The sequence below is a fragment of the Candida jiufengensis genome, assembly GCF_024610255.1.
Source record: "Candida jiufengensis strain CBS 10846 chromosome Unknown scaffold5, whole genome shotgun sequence".
Taxonomy (NCBI): domain Eukaryota; kingdom Fungi; phylum Ascomycota; class Pichiomycetes; order Serinales; family Debaryomycetaceae; genus Lodderomyces; species Lodderomyces jiufengensis.
In genome coordinates, this window is record NW_026261558.1 from 652,630 (window position 1) to 676,255 (window position 23,626).

The 23,626-nt window shown below is 27.5% G+C and overlaps 8 protein-coding genes across 8 annotated transcripts; 5 read left to right on the plus strand and 3 right to left on the minus strand. All coding sequences in view use genetic code 12, as the record gives it.

Moving 5' to 3' along the window:
- Window positions 1-347: 347 nt before the first annotated feature.
- NCP1 (Ncp1p) lies at window positions 348-2,393 on the plus strand (the record flags this gene model as incomplete). Its single annotated transcript, XM_051762103.1, has 1 exon — window positions 348-2,393. The coding sequence occupies one exon, from the start codon at window positions 348-350 to the stop codon at window positions 2,391-2,393; it is 2,046 nt and encodes a 681-aa protein (XP_051621242.1).
- A 348-nt stretch (window positions 2,394-2,741) lies between these two features.
- On the plus strand, window positions 2,742-3,521 carry CYT2 (cytochrome c1 heme lyase; the record flags this gene model as incomplete). Its single annotated transcript, XM_051762104.1, has 1 exon — window positions 2,742-3,521. The coding sequence occupies one exon, from the start codon at window positions 2,742-2,744 to the stop codon at window positions 3,519-3,521; it is 780 nt and encodes a 259-aa protein (XP_051621243.1).
- A 64-nt stretch (window positions 3,522-3,585) lies between these two features.
- Window positions 3,586-3,864, minus strand: TIM10 (protein transporter; the record flags this gene model as incomplete). Its single annotated transcript, XM_051762105.1, has 1 exon — window positions 3,586-3,864. The coding sequence occupies one exon, from the start codon at window positions 3,862-3,864 to the stop codon at window positions 3,586-3,588; it is 279 nt and encodes a 92-aa protein (XP_051621244.1).
- A 334-nt stretch (window positions 3,865-4,198) lies between these two features.
- KGF54_001707 (transcription factor TFIIIC subunit) lies at window positions 4,199-5,830 on the minus strand (the record flags this gene model as incomplete). The annotated part of the gene is made up of 1 exon (XM_051762106.1): window positions 4,199-5,830. One exon carries the CDS (start codon window positions 5,828-5,830, stop codon window positions 4,199-4,201), a length of 1,632 nt encoding a protein of 543 aa, XP_051621245.1.
- Window positions 5,831-6,513: 683 nt separating this feature from the next.
- KGF54_001708 (SDR family oxidoreductase) lies at window positions 6,514-7,359 on the plus strand (the record flags this gene model as incomplete). The annotated part of the gene is made up of 1 exon (XM_051762107.1): window positions 6,514-7,359. One exon carries the CDS (start codon window positions 6,514-6,516, stop codon window positions 7,357-7,359), a length of 846 nt encoding a protein of 281 aa, XP_051621246.1.
- A 3,962-nt stretch (window positions 7,360-11,321) lies between these two features.
- Window positions 11,322-12,320, plus strand: MDH1-1 (malate dehydrogenase; the record flags this gene model as incomplete). Its single annotated transcript, XM_051762108.1, has 1 exon — window positions 11,322-12,320. The coding sequence occupies one exon, from the start codon at window positions 11,322-11,324 to the stop codon at window positions 12,318-12,320; it is 999 nt and encodes a 332-aa protein (XP_051621247.1).
- Window positions 12,321-15,456: 3,136 nt separating this feature from the next.
- On the plus strand, window positions 15,457-17,775 carry CAS5 (Cas5p; the record flags this gene model as incomplete). The annotated part of the gene is made up of 1 exon (XM_051762110.1): window positions 15,457-17,775. The coding sequence occupies one exon, from the start codon at window positions 15,457-15,459 to the stop codon at window positions 17,773-17,775; it is 2,319 nt and encodes a 772-aa protein (XP_051621248.1).
- A 225-nt stretch (window positions 17,776-18,000) lies between these two features.
- Window positions 18,001-23,626, minus strand: KGF54_001711 (Elongator subunit; the record flags this gene model as incomplete). The annotated part of the gene is made up of 3 exons (XM_051762111.1): window positions 18,001-19,178; window positions 19,652-21,156; window positions 21,324-23,626. The coding sequence occupies 3 exons, from the start codon at window positions 23,624-23,626 to the stop codon at window positions 18,001-18,003; spliced, it is 4,986 nt and encodes a 1,661-aa protein (XP_051621249.1).

Here is a 23,626-nt window from a genome sequence, read left to right on the forward strand (position 1 = left end):
TTAGTATTAAATATTTATGCCCCACCTTTTAAATAAATAAAAGTTTAACTCCATACTTCTTTGTTTATTCGTATAATTTTAACTTAATAAAAATATTAATACTCCGAATCAAAATTTTAATTTTTCCTTATGAAAAATTTCAAATTTCTTAAATCAACATTTTTAATATCTAATAAAAATTATTAAACATAATACAATATTACAATATTACAATATTAAATTTTTTTTTTTTTACTACCTTAGTCTTTAATACAAAATTTTGACAACACTTTCTTTTTTGGTTATTTTGCTTTTCATTTAATTCAATCTTACTATACTTTCAATTGATATTTACTTTACAAAAAACCATGGCATTAGATTCATTAGATTTATATGTTGTTATTATATTAGTTGTTGCAGTTGCAGCTTATTTTGGTAAAAATCAATTTATAACAAAACCAGAAACAACTGGATTTTTATCAAATGATTCAAATGGTGGTACTAATTCAAGAAATATATTGGAAACACTAAAGAAGAATAATAAAAATGCTTTATTAGTATTTGGTTCACAAACTGGTACTGCTGAAGATTATTCAAATAAAATGTCAAGAGAATTAAGTTCAAGATTTGGTTTAAAAACAATGGTTGCTGATTTTGCAGATTATGAATGGGATAATTTAGGTGATATTAATGATGATATATTAGTATTTTTCATTTTAGCTACTTATGGTGAAGGTGAACCAACTGATAATGCTATTGATTTTATTGAATTTTTAGATAATGAAGCTGATACTTTAAGTACTTTAAGATTTACTGTTTTTGGTTTAGGTAATTCAACTTATGAATTTTATAATGCTATTGGTAGAAAAGTTGATTTAAAATTAGAGGAAAAGGGAGCAGAAAGATTTGCAGAATATGGTGAAGGTGATGATGGCAAAGGTACATTAGATGAAGATTTTTTAAGTTGGAAAGATGGTGTATTTGATTCTTTAAGAAATAATTTAAATTTTGAAGAAAAAGAATTAAAATATGAACCAAGTTTAAAATTAATTCCAAGAGATGATTTAACTATTGATGATTTATCAGTATCATTAGGTGAACCAAATAAAAAATATATAGATACTAAAGCAAGTGTCGATTTAACAAAAGGTCCATTTGATAATACTCATCCATATTTAGCTCCAATTACTAAAATTAAAGAATTATTTAATTCAAAGGAAAGATCATGTGTTCATGTTGAATTTGATATAAGTAATTCAAATTTAAAATATTCAACTGGTGATCATTTAGCTGTATGGCCACAAAATAGTAATGAAAAAATTGATTTATTTTTAAAAACATTTGATTTAACAAATAAAAAAGATGAAGTATTTGAATTAAAATCATTGGATTCAACTTATCATATCCCATTCCCAACTCCAATAACTTATGAAGCAGTTATAAGACATCATTTAGAAATTAGTGGTCCAGTATCAAGACAATTTTTCCTTTCTATTGCAGCTTTTGCTCCTAATGAAGAAACTAAAACTAAATTAACTACTATAGCAAATGATAAATCAAAATATGCTGAAGAAATAACTGCAAAAAAATTCAATATTGCTGATGCTTTATTATATTTATCTTCAGGAAAACCATGGAATAAAGTACCATTTGAATTTTTAATTGAAAATGTTCAACATTTAACTCCTCGTTATTATTCAATTTCATCATCATCAATGAGAGAAAAAACAACTATAAATATAACAGCAGTAGTTGAAACTGAAATAGAACCAGATAATAGAATTGTTTCTGGTGTTGTTACAAATTTATTAAAAGATATTGAAATTAGTAAAAATAAATCAACTGAAAAACCTTTAGTTACTTATGATTTAAAAGGTCCTCGTTCAAAATATGATAATTATAAATTACCAGTCCATGTAAGAAGATCAACTTTCAAATTACCTTCAAGTTCTAAAACTCCAATAATTTTAGTTGGACCAGGTACTGGAGTAGCACCATTAAGAGGATTTATAAGAGAAAGAATTACACAACAAGAAAATGATGTAAATATTGGATCATCATTATTATTTTATGGATGTAGAAATGAAAATGAAGATTATTTATATAAAGATGAATGGTCAGAATATGCTAAAAAATTAGGTGATAAATTTGAAATAATAACTGCTTTTTCAAGATCAACTTCAAAAAAAGTTTATGTTCAACATAAAATTTTGGAGAACTCTACAAAAATAAATGATTTATTACAACAAGGTGCAATAATATATGTATGTGGTGATGCCTCACATATGGCAAGAGATGTTCAACAAGCTTTTATTAAAATAATCTCTCAAGAAAGAAAAATTGATTTGGAAAAAGCAAGTGAATTAGTTAGAAGTTTGAAAGTTCAAAATAGATATCAAGAAGATGTTTGGTAGATAAGAGAACATAGGTTAAAAGGAGATGTTTGATGTTGATGAAGAAATGAACATTTTGCTAATTTAAATGATAAGATAAATTAGCTTGTAAATTTTTAAATTATTGTTTTATGTTGCTGTAATAGTTAAATCAGGTTTTATAATTGGTATGATAGATTAATTAAATTGATTGAAGTTATATAAAAGGGTTTTTTGCAATAATCATAAATGTATAAAATTTTAAATAAATTTGAAAAACTTGTAGTTCACTAATTTATCTTTATATTGAATGTAAAAAAATCGATTATATAATTTACCAAACTAAAAAAAAAAAAAATTATGTAATTTTGCAACACTACATCTAAAAATATGTCAAATGAAGATCAACCAAAATGTCCTGTAGATCATTCTACAAGACAGAGTTGGCTACAGAAACTAACAGGATCCAATAAAGAACCAACACCACCGACAACAAATCCCTCACAGTCACAACCACAACCACAACCACAACATGATCAACCAGTATGTCCAATAAATAATGAAGCAAGGTCAAACTGGTTAAATAAAGTATCAGTAACTATACCAGAAGATATAGAAACAACAAAAACATGTGGTTCTACAAATATTACAAATACATTACAAGATCAAACCACCACCAAAATAAATTTACCAACTCAAAGAGAAATAAGTTCTATACCTCGTACATCATCAAATTCAAATTGGATTTACCCAAGTCAGAAACAATTTTTCGAAGCTATGCAACGAAAAAATTGGAATCCCGATTCTTCAGATATGAAAGTAATCGTTCCAATACATAATTTAGTAAATGAAAGAGCATGGAAACATATTATAATGTGGGAAGGTATCAATTACAAAAAAGCTCTTGAACAATGTGGTGGAATAACTTTAACTTCATTTAGTGGAGATTCCACCAAAAAAACACCAAGAGCATGGTTCAAAACTATAATAGGTCAACAGCCACCATTTGATAGACATGATTGGAAAATCAATAGGTGTGGTTTAGAAATTGAATATGTTATTGATTTTTATAATGGTGAAAATAATCAAGTTTGGCTTGATGTTAGACCTAAACTTAATCTGTTTGAAGGGATTAAATTAAGATTACAAAAAGCTTTTGGATTAAACTAAATGTGATTTCTGTATATATACAAGTTTCTTATATTAAATTAAATAAAAAAAATTTCTAATTATATTATCTTCTACCCATAAATTGACCACTTTGACCTAATTTTTGCATATTCTCACCAACTTGAACATTAGTTTCAAAATATTTAGCAACACATCTATCTAAACATAATGATTCTTGTTTTGTTATATCTGATTCATTATATGTTTTTGAAATACATTTTTGATGACATTGAGATACTAATGAATTAAACATTCCTGTAACCATATCTAATTCTGCTTCTGCTGCTTGTAATTTCGCTTGGGAGCTGATTTGTGGGGCTGATGATCCTCCTAATCCGAACATTGTTTTGATTTTGTTGTGTTTTTTGGTGATTAATTTAATGGCGATTTGGAATAAGTTTTTAATATTTGCTGCAATTTTTTTTTTTATTTTTTTGCTTTTCTGGTAAAAAATTGTATGTCGTGGATTTTACAAAACATTTAAGGTGTTGCAAAGTTTCAATTGAAGATAAAAATTTGGAGTTGGCTAGGTCTCATTGCTGTAAAGTTTAGAGAATTTGCAGATAAATAGTATTTACTGTTTTTTGTCCTAACCAATGAGTTGCTAAGAAATATCTACAAGCTTAAAATTTTTCATAAGTCATTGATTATATTGAATCTAATAGATACTCTATAAACTAATCAAGATCGAGATTATCTTGTTTTATGAAACCTACTAAATGACTCAATTGTTGATAATTTTCAGGATTTAATTTTTTAATTATTGCAATAACATCTTCTTCATTAACATTAGTCAATTCATCATCTACATCTTCTTCTATTTCTTCATCACCATCTCCGATTTCATTATTTATAACAGTATCATCAATAGGTTCATCTTCAAGTTCTTCATTTTCTTTTTCAGTTGTATCTTCTTTATTAAAATTCAAAGTTGTAAATTTATATATCTTATTTTGATCTATTGGTTGTTCATTTACTAAACAATTTAATTTATACCTCATAATTTTTCTAATTAGGTCCATAGTTTGTTTATTTACCCATCCAGAATAAACATCTGGTGCATCTTTTAAAAAATCATTACCCATATTTTGTTTATGATTAGTTATAACTGATGTTATGTCCATATCTATAATATCACCAATTTGAAATGTTATTGCACTTGGTAAATTTACTCCATCAAAAAATTCATGTTGTGATATAGAAATTTTATATTTTAAATCTTCTAATGTTTTGGGGATTATTTTTTTAGAATTTTCGTTTTCTTCTGATTTTCTACCAATAACTCTAAAATATTCAGTTTGATAAATCCAATATTTAGAATCTAATCTTGGATCAATTCCAATTTTAATATTACAAAATCTCCAAGGTCCACTTCGATATAAATAAGTAACATAAGGTAATGCTAATTTAAGATGTCTTTTAAATTCTTCGGGTATTATATCAACTAATTGACGTCTTAACCAAATTGGTTTTATTTCGAATATTTCTTTTACCCATTCTATACATCTTATTAAAATATCATCATGACTACCTCTTGGTGGATGGTTTTTTATCAATTCTTCGTAATTCTTGGTTAATAAACTTGGTGGTTGTTTTGGTGGTTCTGTTTCATATGGAATAAGTATAGTATGTAATTTTATAGATGATTTTTTAGAAACAACTTTTAAATCACCACTTTTTTCATCTTTTACCACGGCAGTTACTGGATTTTTTTGATATTTATAATTGTATGGGTAATTAATATGTGAAAATAATGGAGGTGGTGGTAACATATGATCTCTATTTTCAAAATATTCATTATTTAAATCTGATTTATTATTAAAATAATTATGATCAGCTACGTAATCCTTGACGGTTTGATAATTTGTTGCGTCTAATACATTTTTCTTCAAATCTTGTAACATTTTATTGTGCTTAGTACTTATTTGAAAATCACTCATTGCTCTAAATCTATAAGTCTTATCTATTATGGCAACTGGTTGGATTTTAGGTTTTACTTCATTTAATTGTAATAATTCTTGAATTGATTTAGTTGGATTTTGTTTAACTATATCTTTCTTGATTTGAATTTTTAAAACTACTCTTTCATTTGCAGAATATGCAGCTTTTATAGGATGTTGGAAAGGATCTTTTCTTAATTTTAATTCTATTGGTATTGCTGAATCTTTAATTGAATCAGATATTTTATTTTTTCCACCAAGTGCATCAATTGCCTTTTGTTCATTTTTAACACGTAACGGTAGTTCAACTGCTGCTATGTGCGGTATGTCCATTGAATATAGTGGGACTTCTTGTGGTGTTTCATCCATTGTTTTGTTATGATTGATTGTTATTGTTTGTTACTTGTTTCAAAATCACTACTCTAAGTTATAAATATATTTTTTTATAAGAAATGAAAACAACACTAAAAAAAGTAATTGATGCGGCTCAAGATATGAAACATTACTTATTAAAATATAGACCGTTTTATTGTCAAATCAACTTTCTAAAAATCGCCTCTTCAGCAACAGTTTAAATTTATGGATAATACTCCTCCAGCACTATCATTTTTAATATTTGCTTGTTTGACTAATCAGTAGAGGAACTTCAAAGCTCGTATTGAAATACATTCACATCAGTTCAACCTTCAACTTTATTTGTATGGTAGACAGGAAACAGAATCCCAGGTTGGTTTTATTCTATGTGTTATAGTTCAAATTGATGAAGATACGTTTCTACCTTCACAACTTTTTCCAAAAAAATATTAGCTCTACTAGAAACTCCGAATAATTTAATTGTTCGTAAATTTGCAATCTAATTTTTGTGTATTGTTTTGATATTTTTCAAAAGCAACTATACCTAATTTTAGATTCTTATTTGACAGTTATATTATGTCATAGATTTGAAAAATGAATCAATTGATTCGTAATTTCTTCAGTTATAAATTAAAGTTGTTATCACTTCATTTTTTTTCTAATTCAACCTCAAACTAAATAAGTAAAAACAAAATATCATGAGTTCAGACGAAATCAAATCATATTGTAATCCAGAATTAGGTCCATTACCAACTAAATATACTCCACCAAATAAAGGTATTCTTGATTTATTTTCATTAAAAGGTAAAGTAGCATCAATCTCGGGAGGTTCAGCTGGCTTGGGTTTTGCAATTGCCGAGGGTTATTGTCAAGCGGGATCTGATGTAGCTATATGGTATAACTCGACGCCTGCAGATGACAAAGCCAAGTATTTAGAAGAAAAATATGGAGTTAAAGCAAAAGCTTATAAGGCAGATATAACTAATGCAGATGATGTTAAAGAAGTAATTAATGAAATTAAAAAAGATTTTGGTAAAATTGATATTTTTGTTGCTAATGCCGGAATAATTTGGGAAAGTGGTCCATTAATTGATGAATTAGATTTAAGTAAATGGCAAAAACTTATAGATGTAAATGTTAATGCTGTATTTTATTGTGCACATGCAATTGGACAAATTTTTAAACAACAAGGATTTGGTAATTTAATTATAACTTCATCAATGTCAGGTAGTATAGTTAATATTCCGCAACCATTAGCTGCATATAATACTTCAAAAGCTGCAGTTAAGCATTTAGCAAAATCATTAGCTGTTGAATGGGCTCCTTTCGCAAGGGTTAATTCAGTTTCTCCTGGCTATATAAGTACAAAAATGGTGGAGTATGCTGATAAAGACTTAGTTGGAAAATGGTGCCAACTAACACCACTAGGTAGATTAGCGAATGTTTCTGAAATTGTGGGAGTGTATGTATATCTCGCGTCAGATGCAGCTTCTTATACTACAGCAGCTGATATTGCAGTGGACGGTGGATATACGGCTGTTTAAAAATTTGTTCAACAATTGGTTAATTATTTTTTTTTTGAGTTGTCCGTAAGTTTAGTGAAGAAGACTAGTAGTTAATATAAGCATTATAGATTCTTTTATACGTCTAGAGACATATGTTAATAAAGTAAGTGAACTCGTTAGATAATGTAGTCCAGTTTTCGTAGAATAAAGATTTCCACTATAAACATGATGTTACAAATTGGTTTTGTGTTCTGTTTCATAAATTACATAAAGTTACATAGAATCAGATATTTTTTGATTTGTAAATTCATAAACAAAGTATTTTCTTAAAAGAGAATGTCTTGGTTGTAAGAGAGGCTAGGGATATTTTTCTCTTAAAGAGTTTGAAGAATTATTCAACTTCTTCCATTATTCTCTAGACCAGTGACTGGTACAAATCAATTATCAACAATTAAGTAAAAGCTAAGTTTAGCCTAATTTTTTTATCAATCGGTATTGAAAACTCTATATTTTTTGTGTGGTTGTCCTTCTAGATGAAATTTATAGATCCTACATTGATTTCAACTCGAAAACTTCATAGACACAGAATATTTAGTTCATTTTCATTGTGGACCCATTTCGTTTACATTAAGTACATGACATAACCTTTTAAAGAGTGAAGAGAATCAAACGTAATATTGCTGGTTCAAAATTACGAAATAGGACGACAATGAGTGCTTCCATCAATATACATATTGATAAAAAGAAACTTGAATTGAACTGACTAGTAATTCTCCTGAACTTAGACATCTGGCTTATTGAAGGTAGAAAAGGTAGAGTTTCCATCTACTAATGATTTAATAAACGTACAGATACATAAATACATATATTCATCAAATAAGAAAAATAAGATACAAATCTGCAATTTTGGATTCTGACGCAACATTAATTTCAAGGATTAAAACGAAATTACAATCTGGAATCTCAAGGATCAACATATAATTATTAAATTATCGTTAACCGTTACTGTATTCCATAAAAAACCCCTCTTTCTCAATTAGTACTAAAACCTAATGCAACAACTGCTTTATTTACTTCGTTCAAAAAGAAATCCTTCTTTCAACACTTTATATATTTTGAAAAATCGTTGCGACAATTTAGATGTTTGTGGTTTAGGGATTTGTGACTTGGACCCATATAATAAATTAATAAATTATGGTTTGGTTTTTAAAAATATAAAATATTCCAGGAAAGGATATACTTCAAGTACAAAAAGCATATTCAACCAATCAAAAAATTATCAAAATTTTCAATCATTGAAACAATATCGAGTTAGACTATTTGACATTTCGAAAAGAAGATAGCTTTTTCACCTTTGTAATTGATTATACCCAATCCAGTGCTGAGCTATGTCAGAGTCTATATAGTAAAAAGCTTAGCCCAAAAGATTTTACCCAATACTTTTAAGAACTGATGAGCTGTCAATCCACAAAATCTGATTCGTTATTTCAATAACTAATAAATTCAAAAATCAATCTATGATTTATTTGATTAAATTCAAAAGAAACCGGCAAAATCAAATTTGTGGAGATAAACAATCTAAACTTTTATACAAATAACCATGTAATACCGATTATATATATAAAAACATGTTCTCTCTGATTATAACGAATGAAAGATTAAGACGGACATCATGAACATATATCAAGACTCAATAGTTTTCAACAATTTAATCGAAAGCTTGCATTCCAACACCAAATGTAACTTTGTAATGCTATTTTGGTTGTGGTCGACGCTGTAACAAAATAAAAATTTTCCAAACAAAAAACTAGCATTAAGTCGTGCAAATTTGACACTTTATGTCAAAAATTTTAAATACAACTAAATAAATTACAACTAAATAGAAACTTATTGAGTTAATTTACAAAAGCTCATGAAAAACATCTTCGAATAGCTCAATTATGAATTCTGAGCTCTAACCAATTAATATGACTATATGACTAAGCATGTGGAAAATTCACAGTCGTTTCTTTGATTAAATATGTCATGAATTTGAATTTAAGTAAGTTGTAATACTTTTACTTTAGATGTAGCAAATGTAGGTGCTTGTTCAAACATCAACCAGTCTTCTATAAATAATGCTTTACCGGATCATTGCATTGCATTTTTCAAAAAGTCTCGAAATTGGAGATTTAAATATGTTAGATGTAATGATTTTTTCAACCTGAATTTTTTGCAGCCAAATTCACTAAAAAAATTCACTTTGTAGAATTTAGAGAATTATTTTAAAATAATGTGAATCGAGACCGATTGACTTAAAAACAGACGTAGAGGTAGACATACATCGCTTTTAAAAAAATTTGAAATACAGATACATAAATACGTTTATTTAATCATTTTAATAGTATACACATCAACCCAGATACAAATATCATTAACAGAATGAAGGAATTCAACAAAAAATATTGGACTTTGATCAGATTCTATTGAAGTATTACTAAATTGTGCTGATATTAGTGGTGACAGTTTATAATTTTTTTCATACTTAAACCTTTCTAAACTATTCGAAATAAACAAAACATTCATTTAGACACAGGTGCTACTAAACACATTGTGAATGATAAAGAACTATTCATGATGCTTTCATTCAACATTTTGAAAAACTAAATCTAAGTCGTAATCAGACAGGATAATTCAAGTACAAAAAATCAATTCAACTAATCAAAAAAATTCAACTAAAATAAATTTGACATTTCGAAAAGAAGCTTGATTTTCCCACTTTGTAATTGAATAACATTCTTTTTTCAAGGTTTAAAAAATGATGCCAAGAGTGCCTATCTGAACGCCCAATAGCAGACGAAGTCTAATTATGTAAAAGACAAAATTTGTCCTGACGGCTCTGTTAATAAAATCAAATTATTAATTGCCTGGCAGAAACAAAACATTAAAGTCAGAAAAAATTGATTTATTAAATATATCAATAACTAATGAATTAAATAATCAAATGTGAGTTTATTTGATCAAATCCAAAAAAAACTGACAAATCAAAAATCTCAATGCAAAATGTTCTTAAATACCAGTTCGATCATTTTGCCCAACCTACTAAAAAATGGAGGGTATTCCAAATCTAATTAGAAGATAATGATATGATTGACCTATTTGATTTCATTCATCTATTTATCTACCTCTTTGTCGAGATCGTCCTTACTTCTAAAAATTAAAAAGTAATCAAATAATTATAAATCATGAAAAAATTGAACATTATTGAAAAATTAATAATTGAAGAAATGTGTTAGATAAAGAATTTATTAAAAGTAAAAATTTTATTATTAATAAATTAAACACTTGAAATTAGTCGTGTTAATTGGCTAATATTTTAATTAATTCAAATTCTCAAGTTAATTGATCTCGAAGTAGCTTACAATCTTCAAAACTATATATAACTTTGTATCCTATGCTATATGATTTTATTTAAATAGATATAGAGGCGTATACAAATTAGATTTATTCAATTCAGTGAATTCCACCTCAAAATGCAATGGTTAATATGCATATTTAGCCAAACTAGATTAATTCGATTGCTTGATGTTTTGGCAGCTTGATCATTATAGTACGGGTACTCTATACCATAATTTTGGTACTTTCTGAACGCTGAATCAAAATTTATCACACTATAGTTCAATTTTTGCAACTGAAAATCTGAAATCTGGGGTAGTATTATTAACAAAAAAATTGGTAGCATACAACTTAGAAAAATATTTAATAATAAATTTTAATTGGTTAATTTTTAATTAATAAAATTCTCTCGGTAATTAAATTTTTATATTTAGTATCAAAAATTATTATTAGTTAGTACAATACACAGTTTTTTAATATTGTGAAAAATATTTAAAAATGAGTGAAATTTAATTCTATTGTACCGTTCAATTTTTCAATCCTCTTTGTATACTCTTTTTTTTTATTCTTTTTAATCTTCTTCAATTCAATCAAACTCAATTGATTATATACATATCAAAATAAAAATGTTTTCAAAAGTTGCTACAAGATCATTTTCATCATCTGCTTCAAATGCTTATAAAGTTGCCGTTTTAGGAGCTGGTGGAGGTATTGGACAACCATTATCATTATTATTAAAATTAAATCATAAAGTTACTGATTTAGCTTTATATGATATTAAAGGTGCACCTGGTGTTGCTGCAGATGTTAGTCATGTACCAACTAATTCAACTGTTAAAGGTTATAATCCAGATCAATTAAAAGAAGCTTTAACTGATGCTGATGTTATTGTTATACCAGCTGGTGTACCAAGAAAACCAGGTATGACAAGAGATGATTTATTTAATACTAATGCATCAATTGTTAGAGATTTAGCCAAAGCTGCTGCTGATTATGCTCCAAATGCTGCTTTAGCTATTATTTCAAATCCTGTTAATTCAACAGTTCCAATTGTTGCTGAAGTTTTTAAATCAAAAGGAGTTTATAATCCAAAAAAATTATTTGGTGTTACTACTTTAGATGTTTTAAGAGCTGCAAGATTTGTTTCTGAAGTTGCTCATACTAATCCAGTTAATGAACATGTTCCAGTTGTTGGTGGTCATTCAGGTATTACTATTATTCCATTATTATCACAAACTACTCATAAAGATTTACCAACTGATGTAAGAGATTCTTTAGTAAATAGAATTCAATTTGGTGGTGATGAAGTTGTTAAAGCTAAAGATGGTGCTGGATCAGCTACTTTATCAATGGCTCAAGCAGGTGCAAGATTCACTGGTTCTTTATTAAATGGTTTAGCTGGTGAAAAAGATATTATTGAATGTACTTTTGTTGATTCACCATTATTTAAAGATGAAGGTGTTGAATTTTTCTCATCAAAAGTTACTTTAGGTCCAGAAGGTGTTCAAAAAGTTCATCCATTAGGTGAATTATCTGATTATGAAGAAGGTTTAGTTAAAACTGCTAAAGATACTTTAATTGGTAATATTAAAAAAGGTGTTGACTTTGTTGATCAAAACCCATAGAGGAATTAAAAAAATTTGCTAATAATTTAGTTAAGAATATAGTTTTTTCAATATACATTTACATATAAATACATACAAAGAAGAATATGGAATTGAATTTTTTTAACTCTTCCTCGACCCCAGTTCAATCAATTGTAACCAATTGGGCCCTTGAACATTGAAATGAATAATTTTTTAGAGTTATGTATTCCTTTTCAACCGGTTTTAAACGTGTATAAAAATATATATAACCGAATTACTCCTGGGCGTAGATTTCCGAAAAGAGTTATTAAAACCTTAATTTTCAAAATGAATTCTACAACCAGTAAAGACTTGTTAACAAATTCTAGCTTGAAGGGTTTAATACTCGGTTAAGTTCTAATTTATTGAGTACGCTCGACTATTAACTCAATTTTAACTAAAGTGTCTTGAATATTTGACATTTATAAATCGCCACTAATTGAAGTGACAAATAATAACTCGGCTTCGGCTTCTCATGTCAACTTCAGATCTACACTGCTAATAGAATCTTAGTCATCATAATCATTATTAAGACTTCTTATAAAATTATTCAATTCAAGCAAAACATTTTTATAAATTACATGCATTAATTATATATGCTTTAAATAGTATATTAATAACATACGTACGTAATTAATCAAATTAAACTTTTTTTTTTGCTATTTTGCACCCAAAACAAAACGCTACCTTTTGCAACACAAAAATGAAACAAAAAAAAATTGTCTGTGTGTCAGAAATCATGAGACTTGATTAACAACAGACACTGAAATATATACTCAACAGCAAATACAATTAGTAGAATAAATAGGATTATCCCAATTCATCGTAATAGAAATTCCCTAAAGTTCCGCATATTTAGCTTATTGACTTTCTTGAAACAAGGATAGAGTTTTTTCTAATACATTTCGAAAATTACTTTTTATCTCGTATGAAAAAACTAGAAAGTATCAACATGTAAAAAAAACTTCTAAAATTAGTAACAGTAAATATTGATTGGTTATGTTATAATTATGTAATTAAAAAAAAAAAAATAGAAGAAAAGAAGAGTCGGGTATCAAATCAAAGTATATGCACAGTTGCGAATCAATGAAAAATTCAAAGTACTACAAAAAAATTGGTTAATGGATGTAACGGAAAAAGGACAAAATCTTGGACAGCAAAAGAAATAATTAAAGACATCAAGGAATTATGAGGAATTGTGCTCAATTTATCATGAGATGCCACCTAAGTTTACTAAAATAAGAAATTGTTCTTGTAAGCGGAGTTAATTACATGAAATTCTTTGCATTAAAAAAATAGAGTGTTTTATATTGTTTGATCTTGAAATTAAGAGTATAACTTATGATGTCACAAGAATTCAATAATTTTTTTTGGGGAAAAAGACTGAATTTATTAAAGTCTAATATAATCAGATGTCATATATATGCTTGAGTTGTGAATATCGTTGATTAATTTATGAAACTGTATATTGCAATTGTACTCACTCTCTTAATTTGTTCCAATTGGTTTTTTTTACATAAAATATTAATTACAAATCAAAGTATTATTAAGACATAAACTTTCGTAAATTTGTGTACCTACAAAAATAAATTAACTAGCCTATAATTAAAAATAAAGTAAATAATCTTCAATTAGAGATACCTTAGAATTGAATTAACGAAACTCAAATCTAGAATGTAAACTACATCGCTTAATCAGTAATTAGAAGCTTCTACCAATCTACAGTTTCATATGAAAATGTTTAAGGCTAATTAATTAAAAAGTATTGGTAAATTAGTAGGTTTTTGTGAATAGAGGCTATGGAAATTTCGAGGCAAATAGAAAAAAAAAATAAAAAATTTTTCTGTTTGCTTGACAATTTTGTGAAGATTAGTATTTACAATCGAGAGGGAAAAAAAAGTTTTTATTGAATGAAACGTATGATTGTTGTTGTAGTTGTTAATTGATCAATACTTAAAGAGTATGAATATATAAAACATTGTAATATAAGATTATACTTACGAGATATAAATTTATTGATAAGATTATAAAACATTTTTAAAACAATACGCGTCTCAGATTCTTTATTTTTTTATTTTCTTAAATTATTTTTTACGCATTTTGTGTAACTTTTTGAATTGTCTATTCAACCCAGACCAAAGTTACACAAAGACAATTTACTTAAATTCAATTAACAATAGCCTCTATAATAATTACTTGCAATTGGATTTCAAGATCGATTGATTATTAAATGAATAAATTTGATCAATATGAGTTAATGGAATATTCAATTAATTCCTCTAATTTAATCGTAAAAAATTTATTGAATTTTTTGTCCGAATTAAATTTCACAATATTAATTAAATTATTTCTTTTAATAGCAAATAATTTATAAAGTACTAAAAAACAAAAAAAAGTTCTATTTATTTTAGTAAATTTGATCTCTCTTTAACTAATTGAAGTATAAACGAAGGCTTATAACATTTGGTTGGATCCTTCTTCTTTAATCTTCAATTGATTACAAAGACTGTCTTACATTAATTCGTTCTTTATTCATTACTTTATAAATTTAACTAAGATTAGAAAAATACCTAAGCATTTAATTTTTTTATTTATTGTAAAGTAACACTATTAAAATTATTACTTAATAAAATAAATAAATTAAATAAATTTATTATTTTTTTTTTTTACAACCAAATTTTTCTTTCATTTTCATTCAATCATCTTTTTGCTTTTCAACCAACTCAACTTACTTATAGTCTATTTTTATTAATCATTTACTTAAATCTTATCAAAGCATCTAAGAATAATCAATCAACTATTTTTTGAAAAAAATTTCAAAATTTAAAATTATCTCCAATATTAAATCATTCGCTTAATCTTTATAAAAACAATATTAATTTAATATTCTAAAAAAATCATAAATTTACAATCAAACCAAATAATATTCATGAAAACCTAACTCCATTTTAATAATTGTCAATTTAATCTATCGTTTAACTTATTAACAAGTTATTTTACTAAAACCATTTCTTTAATTTAAAAAATTCAGATCAAGTAATCACTAAAATAGACTTTTCCGAATCAATTATACTACAAATCCTAATTACAACCATTTCACAACAATTTCTCGAGATATTATTGATTGAAACTCATAATGGATAAATTTTTATTAAGTTCACCAACTCAATTAGCACAACAATATGATGAATCTACTTTAAATTTTGATATTTATGATCAAACTGTAAATTTACAACATAATCAATATCAACAACAATTTATAAATAATAATAATAGTATTAATAATACACACTTTAATAGTCATAATAATAATCAATTTGGTGGTAATTTGAATCGAAATGATGATTTAATTGCATTGACTTTGAATAATAGTCAAAATTTCAATTCCCAAAATCAACTACAACAACACGAACAACAACAACAACAACAACAACAATCAACACAACAGATACCACCGTTATATTCACAAAATATAAATTTACAAGAAAAACAAAATTATTATACCTCTGGAGGAAATAATAATAACAATAAACAAATCTACAATAATAATGATACACCCATGCTTGAAAATGAAGTAGTACCGATTTCTACAAATTTACCAGATAATAAATTTTTCATAACTGATGATTCAGGTTTAGGAATTAATGTACTTGATACTTCAAATATGGATAGTACCAATTTAAAATTCAATCATTCAAGAAATATTTCATTAGATGAAACTATGTCAAATTTTAATCATTCAAACTATCGACAAAATAAATATAATCATCAACATAATCATTCAATTGTATCTATAAACCAAGATGCTCCAATTAATGATGGTTCAAATCTTATACCCAATTCATTTTCATCTAATACAATTTATTCATTAGATTCTATACCATCATTTGAATCTCCAAATCAACAATATCAACAGCAAATTCAAAATTCTTTGCCGTATCAACAACAACAGCAATACCAACAAAACCAGACGTATCAACAGCAGCATCATCATCAACAACAGCATAGTTTCACTTCTACACCTAGAAGAGCAGGAAGAAATAAATCTATGTCGGTATCATCATACAACACACCAATGAGAAATTGTGCACCATCATTTTCACCTATTAATTTAGCAACTACTGCATTCAATAAAGTTTCCAAAACACCAGCAAAATTAACAAAAGGTCATGCAAGATCAAGATCAAAAGTTTCATTAGATGCAGCGGCTGCGGCATTAGCTTCTAAAACAAATTCTGCACTGTCATATAACTCATCAGCATTAAATCCATTTTATACTCCATCACAATTGATTTCTTCATTTGATGATGAAAATGAAGATGATGTTAATTCAACACCATTATTAACACCAGGTTCATATAAATTAAAATCTTCACAATCAACTTTTTTCAGTCCTTATAAACAAAACACTGATAATTCATATTTAAACCCTAATAATATAGATAATCAAGAAAATGATGCAGTTAAACAACTAAAAAAGGCTAAATCTTATTCAAATTTATTTAGAAAACAGAAAAAGGAACAACAATTACAACAGCAACAACAACAACAACAATTTACAATGCAAAGACCACAACCTGTAAATAGTTTTAGTGAAGCCTCAATTAGTGGGATGTTATCACGACCAGCTCCTAAGATAGATTTATTACTGCCTGAGTTTAAGCAAGAATTAGACTCTACTACTTTCGAAAATGATGATAAACTGATTCAAACATTTAATCCATCAATTACATCGCCTTTCAATAACTATGTAACTCAAAATAATTCCAAAAAATCATTTTCAAATAGTGTTGAATATTCACAAATTTCTTTGAATCTAGATAATTCAATTGAATTTGATCAACAGCAACAGGATGATGAATATGATCAAGAGCAACAAACTGATCATCATACTGAATTTACTTCATCAACTTCCACTTCAAACACAACTCCAAGTTTATTACCACCAATGGTTACTTTCTCAACTAAAGATCATCGTCAAACTCAACCAGCACAAGAAGAAGAAATTAAAAAGGAATCAATATCATCTAAACCCAAATCAAAACCCACAAAATCAAAACGTAAATCACCAAAATCTAAAACACAAGATTCAGAAGAAGAAAAATCAAATACATCTCTCCAATCCTCAGAAGAATCTACTACAACCACAACAACAACAGCAAATGAAGACGACACAGTAACGATCCCGATCCCAGAAAACTTGAATGTAACAAGACCAAAAGTTCGTAATAATAGATCAGATAAAGAACATAATAAAACTGATCCAAAAAAGAAACATAAATGTCCTATATGTGAATCAAGATTTCAAAGACCTGAACACGTCAAGAGACATTTAAAATCTCATTCACTGGAAAAACCTTTCCAATGTGAAGAAATTAATTGTGGGAAATGTTTTAATAGGAAAGATAATTTAAAGGCTCATTTAAAAAAAATTCATGGGAAATTGAATGTTTAGAAACAGGGGAACTTGTTCAAGATTTGGATTTGTAATTTGGAGTTATTGTTAGTTTGATTTTAAAGTACTTTCATTTTCATTAATTGAATATATACTTTTATTATTTATTAATTAATTTTAGCATTTTTTTTATACATCATTATTTATATAATTTTCATTAATATATATACATACATTAAAAACCGATTAGTAAAAACTTTTATTAAACCCAATACTATATACTTTTTAAGTTGATCTAACAACATCATCAATAGCACAACAAAAATACTCAATATTATTATCATTTAACCCAGCAACATTAACTCTTCCCATAGTAGTAGCATAAACGTGATGTTTTTGTGCAAGTAATTCAATTTGATTTTCATTTAAACCAGAGTACCAAAATAATCCAGTTTGTTCAATTACATTTGACCAAATTCCGGGTGTTTTTAACTCAGTAAGTTGTTGAAGAATTTTGGATCTTAATTTAATTAATCTGATTGTACTTTCATAAACTTCATTTTCCCACTGTTTTCTTAATTCTGATGATTCGAATATTTTTGAAGCTAATCTTGCTCCAAAAGCAGGTGCAAATGAACATTCATTTCTGAAAAGTTTCACTAGATTAGATTGAACTGTTGGGATTTTATTTGTATCTTGAACAATTACATGTAATGCACCACATCTTTCTGAATATAATCCCATGTTTTTTGAAAATGATTGACATACTAAAAATTCTAAATTGTTGTTGTAAAATAATTTAATTGGCCATACGTCATCTTCTAATTTACCTGTTTTAAAACCTTGGTATGCTGTATCTAATATACATATTAATTTTTGGGTTTTAACAATCTTGACTATCTGTTCCCATTGATCTCTAGAAAAATCTGCTCCAGTTGGATTATGACAACATGTTTGAAACAAGAAAATGGAATGTGGTGGTGCTGATTTTAAAGTGTTGACAATTTCATTGAAATTTATAGCTTTTTTTGATTCATCATAGTAATTATAAGTAGTTACATGACCTCCAATATGTTCAATCATAGGTATATAATTTTGCCAACTAGGTAAACCCACATAATAATTGATTAAACCAGATTCTTTTAGTAATACCATTGCCATATGTAATGAACCAGTACCTGAAATAGTTTGTAATGATGCAATTTTCCCCTGGTTTAAAATCTCTTCACCAAATATTATATCTTGTGCTCCTTTGATAAAAGATGGAATACCCGCCATATTAGTATAATTATGACCAGGATCATTCTTGTATAATAATTGTTTTGCTTTTGTTATTGATGGAAATTCGTAACATGAACCGTTAGAATCTTTGTAGACTCCAATTGATACATCCAATTTTTGAGGGTGTTGATCTTGTGTAAATTGTTGCATTGTCTTAATTATTGGGTCTGGCTCTTCCCTAACTAAGTCTGCAAAGATTGTTTCAACTGTCATATTTTCTTGGCCCTATTCTATTAAATGATGATGTTAAACTGAAAAGATAGATTTGATATTTAATTTGCAAATAAATACGTCAAAATAAAATTCCGGAAATTTGAATTATTATATCTATGCTAAATTAAGGAAGGACTCTCCTCAAAACTTTGACTAATATAATCCACAATTTTCCACATCATATACCTAAAATTTTTTCAATTTTGTTTCAAGTAACCGTGCGGCTCAGATCTTTTTTATTCGAGTCAAAAAAATTTAACCGACGCGACTCTTATCAATTTGATCTATTATTAAAAATATTAGTTAATTAACGCTAACCTTCAATTGCCGTCCAAATTTAGATTTTTTCGTTTTTCACTACCATTAGTAGATTGATCTTGGATCAATTCATAACCAAATTTTTTTCATCTTTGACGCCTACATTACCTATGGCTAATAATACTATGGCATAATTTAATTAATCCTTGATCTTTTTCCACAAATTCTAAACACACAACTTGTTTGGTTGATGCAGCAATAAATTTTAAATTATTTATAAAAGATTTTTGATCCCATGTGTCTTGTTGTAAATTAAATGAGTGTTGCTGTAATTCAGTTAATAAGGCTTTAAGTTTTGATAAGTAGTTTTCAGTATCTATTATTATTTTCTTTTGCATTATATGATTGTTTATTATTGCAATAGTTTTCAATTGTTCTAGTACATTTAAATTATCAATTTTGGAAACTGAATCATCTATCAATATTTCTAGTATGTCTTGATTTGAATCAACATCGAAACTTATTTTTTGTATTATGATATACTCAAGACTCAAACGTTCTGGCATATCAAGACGAACAATTTGTTTTAGCAAATCATTCGGAATGTTTTGCGTGGATGTGTTCAACAATTTTATGAGGAACTTGAAGTGTAATGTAGCTATTTCTTTATAGTAATTTGCATTATCAAACACTAGTTGATTCAAACCGATCAATCTACTACTATGATTTTCCAACATTCTATTCGAAATCGATTCATTCATCAAATTTGTCCATAAATGAATAGCTTGTACTTGAACAATATCAGTGATATTTGTGCCCTGGAAAAATTGGTCAATCAATCTATTCACTCCATATTCTGAATCGATTGTATTAAATATTTCAACACTCGATTCTCTATTATGTATTTGGTTCCCCAAAATTATACAGCAAGCAGCGAAAATATACGTATTTGGAGACTCTAGTGAAGTAAATAGCAATTGCATAGCATTAGTAGTATTTGGAAATACATCAGTTGCAATCACCAATAATTTCCTACTAAATTTAGTAGTTTTCACTTCATACATAAGCTCAATTACCTTATCAAATAAACCAAACAGTGGTTCTGCATACGTCAAAATATCTAAAACTTTATCTTGTGATTCTTCATCTTCTTCAGTTCCATACGGAATAAAAAAATTGATTGATGTGTTTATGAAATCTTTGTCCTCAGTATCTAATCTATCAGAATTTGCAGTGATTAGTTCATATATAATTTGAATATCAAATTCTTCTGTAAAATTCCTATATATTGAACTATGCATATTCGCATCATGAAAGTATCGCATGTAGTCTTTAGTTTTCTCAGATTCATAGATGAATTGTTGTAAGAATAAATAAATTAAAGTCTTATTAGGTGATGACCAAACAATTTCCCAATATTTATTAATCGCCTCCGAGTTCCTTGTGAGAAATGATCGATTGTAATCATTTTTCGCCATTAAATTGATGTTGACTTTGATAATTTCTTCATTTAGTTGTGAGTTCTTTAAACTTGTATTACAATAATTGACCCAATTTAAAAGATTATCTCTAATCAAACTCGATGATCTAACTGACTCTTCTCTCAATTGTTGTCGAAGATACTCCAAATCTGCTAGTGATGCATTTTTGAACTTGATTTTATTTATAATTTCTTCCATAACACTGGAGCTTGAATCAAATAGATGGATAACATTTTGATGTTGCACAAAAAAATTGATCTTGGAGGAGACAATATCAAATTTCAATAAATTATAATATTACAGTCTATTCAATTAAATATGTTTTTATCAATACTATATACTCTTACTGATGTGTCTTTACTACCAACACCTAACATTAGCTTGTTATTGACTATTTTTTTACTAAAGCTTAATTTTTCAATTCTATCAGCTGGTGTTATTGATTCATTAAATGATACAATATGTTTAAATTCATTATTATCGATTGTGTAAATTGATATATCTCCGTTCTCAAGTCCAACAGAAACTATTCTTGAGTCTGATGCTTCCCCTTTAAAAATTGATACTGAGGTAATTGGTTCATCTAGTTTCAAGCTTGTAATTAATTCAACTTTCTCATCATTAACTTTCCATAATTTGAGTTGTTTATCACGAGAAACAGTTACAAATGAATAATTGGAAGCCCAAGAACAATCCCATATAATTCTTGAATGAGCTTTTGTATTTAATTCAACTAATTTAAATTCTGCAGTTGTTTCATCTATTAATTCCCATAAACTAAATTGTCTATCTCTTGAAACAGCTAATAAATATTGACCATTTGGCGAGAATTTTAAACTTGATATTGTTAAATTATGCCCTGATAATACTTGTGGTGATTGTTGATAATCGTTCTTTACGTTGAAGATCCTTATTACTGCATGTTTTGGATTATTTGATTTACATGCTGTCGCTATCAATGATCCATTTGGTGAAGTTGAACAACAACTTATTTCATAACCATGACCATATAATTTTTCATTTTCGGTGGCCAAACTATTTCTTTGTAAATATGATTCTGTTGGTGGAGTGTTTATTTGTTCTATATGGTGGTCTTGAATTTCAACAGATTCATCATTCTTGGTTTCTTCTTGTATTTGTGAGTCAGCCTTGTTTGATAATCCTAATACGGGTAAAGATGCAAATTCAGGTAATTCTGAGTTATTTTCATTAATTTCAATATTTCCTAATGATTTTAATGCTTCACTTATTGATTTGGTAAGTTCAAAAACACGTAAAATTTTTTCATCACCACCTGATACGAATTTTGTCTTGGTGATATTATCACAACAGATCATATCATAACCGTGAATTTGAGGTCTAGCAATTTCATGCCACGTTATTATATTATCTCTCTTCCATGGTGCATATAATCTAGTAGTTTGATCCAATGAAGTAGCCAAAAAATAATCACCATCTATTGACCATCTTAAATCTGTTATGGCATTAACTGCACCTGTGATTCCCAAAACAGCGTCAAAATATTTATCATCTGCTGCCGGTGACTTATATGCTCTTATTGAACCAGTTTTACCAATAGCTAACACGTAATTATCTTTCGTGTTATCATCAATGAACCATAAACATGACCAAAATCCACCTGAGGCACCTGTAGCTGTTGATGCACCTTTAATTGACATTTCCCCTAATCTACTAGTGCATACCCAAATTCCTGAATCTGTATCCATTTCCCATATCATTAGTGCAGTATCTGCAGTACAAGTCAATAATTGTAGATTTTTATCTTCGTTTTCAACTTCATTTTTACATGATGGATGCCATTGTAAACCACTTATCCAATCATCATGACCCATTATTAAAGCTTCAAAACTGAATGCAGCTCTTTGATTTTTACCATAATCAAATTTATATTGTTTATTTGATAACAATGTTAACTTGTTTGGATCCTCGTCTGAATCATCAATAGAATCGTTTAGTTTTAGTCTCCATAATCTTACATATCGGTCTTGTGAACCACTTGCTAGTATATAGTCTTGATTTTTCTTTTTCGTCACAAATTGTAAACATTTTATCCAATCTTCATGACCTGTTAATTCTGCTGCTTTTTCGAAGCTAATTATTTTCTCTCCCTCTTCGTCAAATGAGTATATATAAATGTTGTTTGTGGTACCTCCAATTGCTAGCACATAACTAGTCTCACTTATATTCTGTATGGATAACGTTAATGGATAAAAATTATGTTTGACTTGAAATTTATGACCCATTTTAAATGAAGTTCCGTCATAGACCCAAACAATTATTTGATGATCTGCACCACCTGTTACAAATATTTTCTCATTAATTTCTGCAATACATGTAACGGAATGTTCATGTTCTTCTAATGATTGGATATGTTTATATACATTGTTATCTTGTTTCCAGACATTTACCATATGATCTTCTCCTATTGATATTAAAAATTCACTATTTGGTAAGAATTTGACTCCTGTAACGTCTTGTGTATGTTTTTTCAAAGTATAGTAAACTCCTTTATGAGATTTTTCTAATGGTGACCATAATGCTATTGTCTTTGCAGCACCAAAAGCTATTATTTTATTTTTAGGATTATAATCTGCAACATAATTTTGTCTATTAGAGCCAATAAAGACTCCCTCTTGAATTACGCCCGAGCTTGTCAT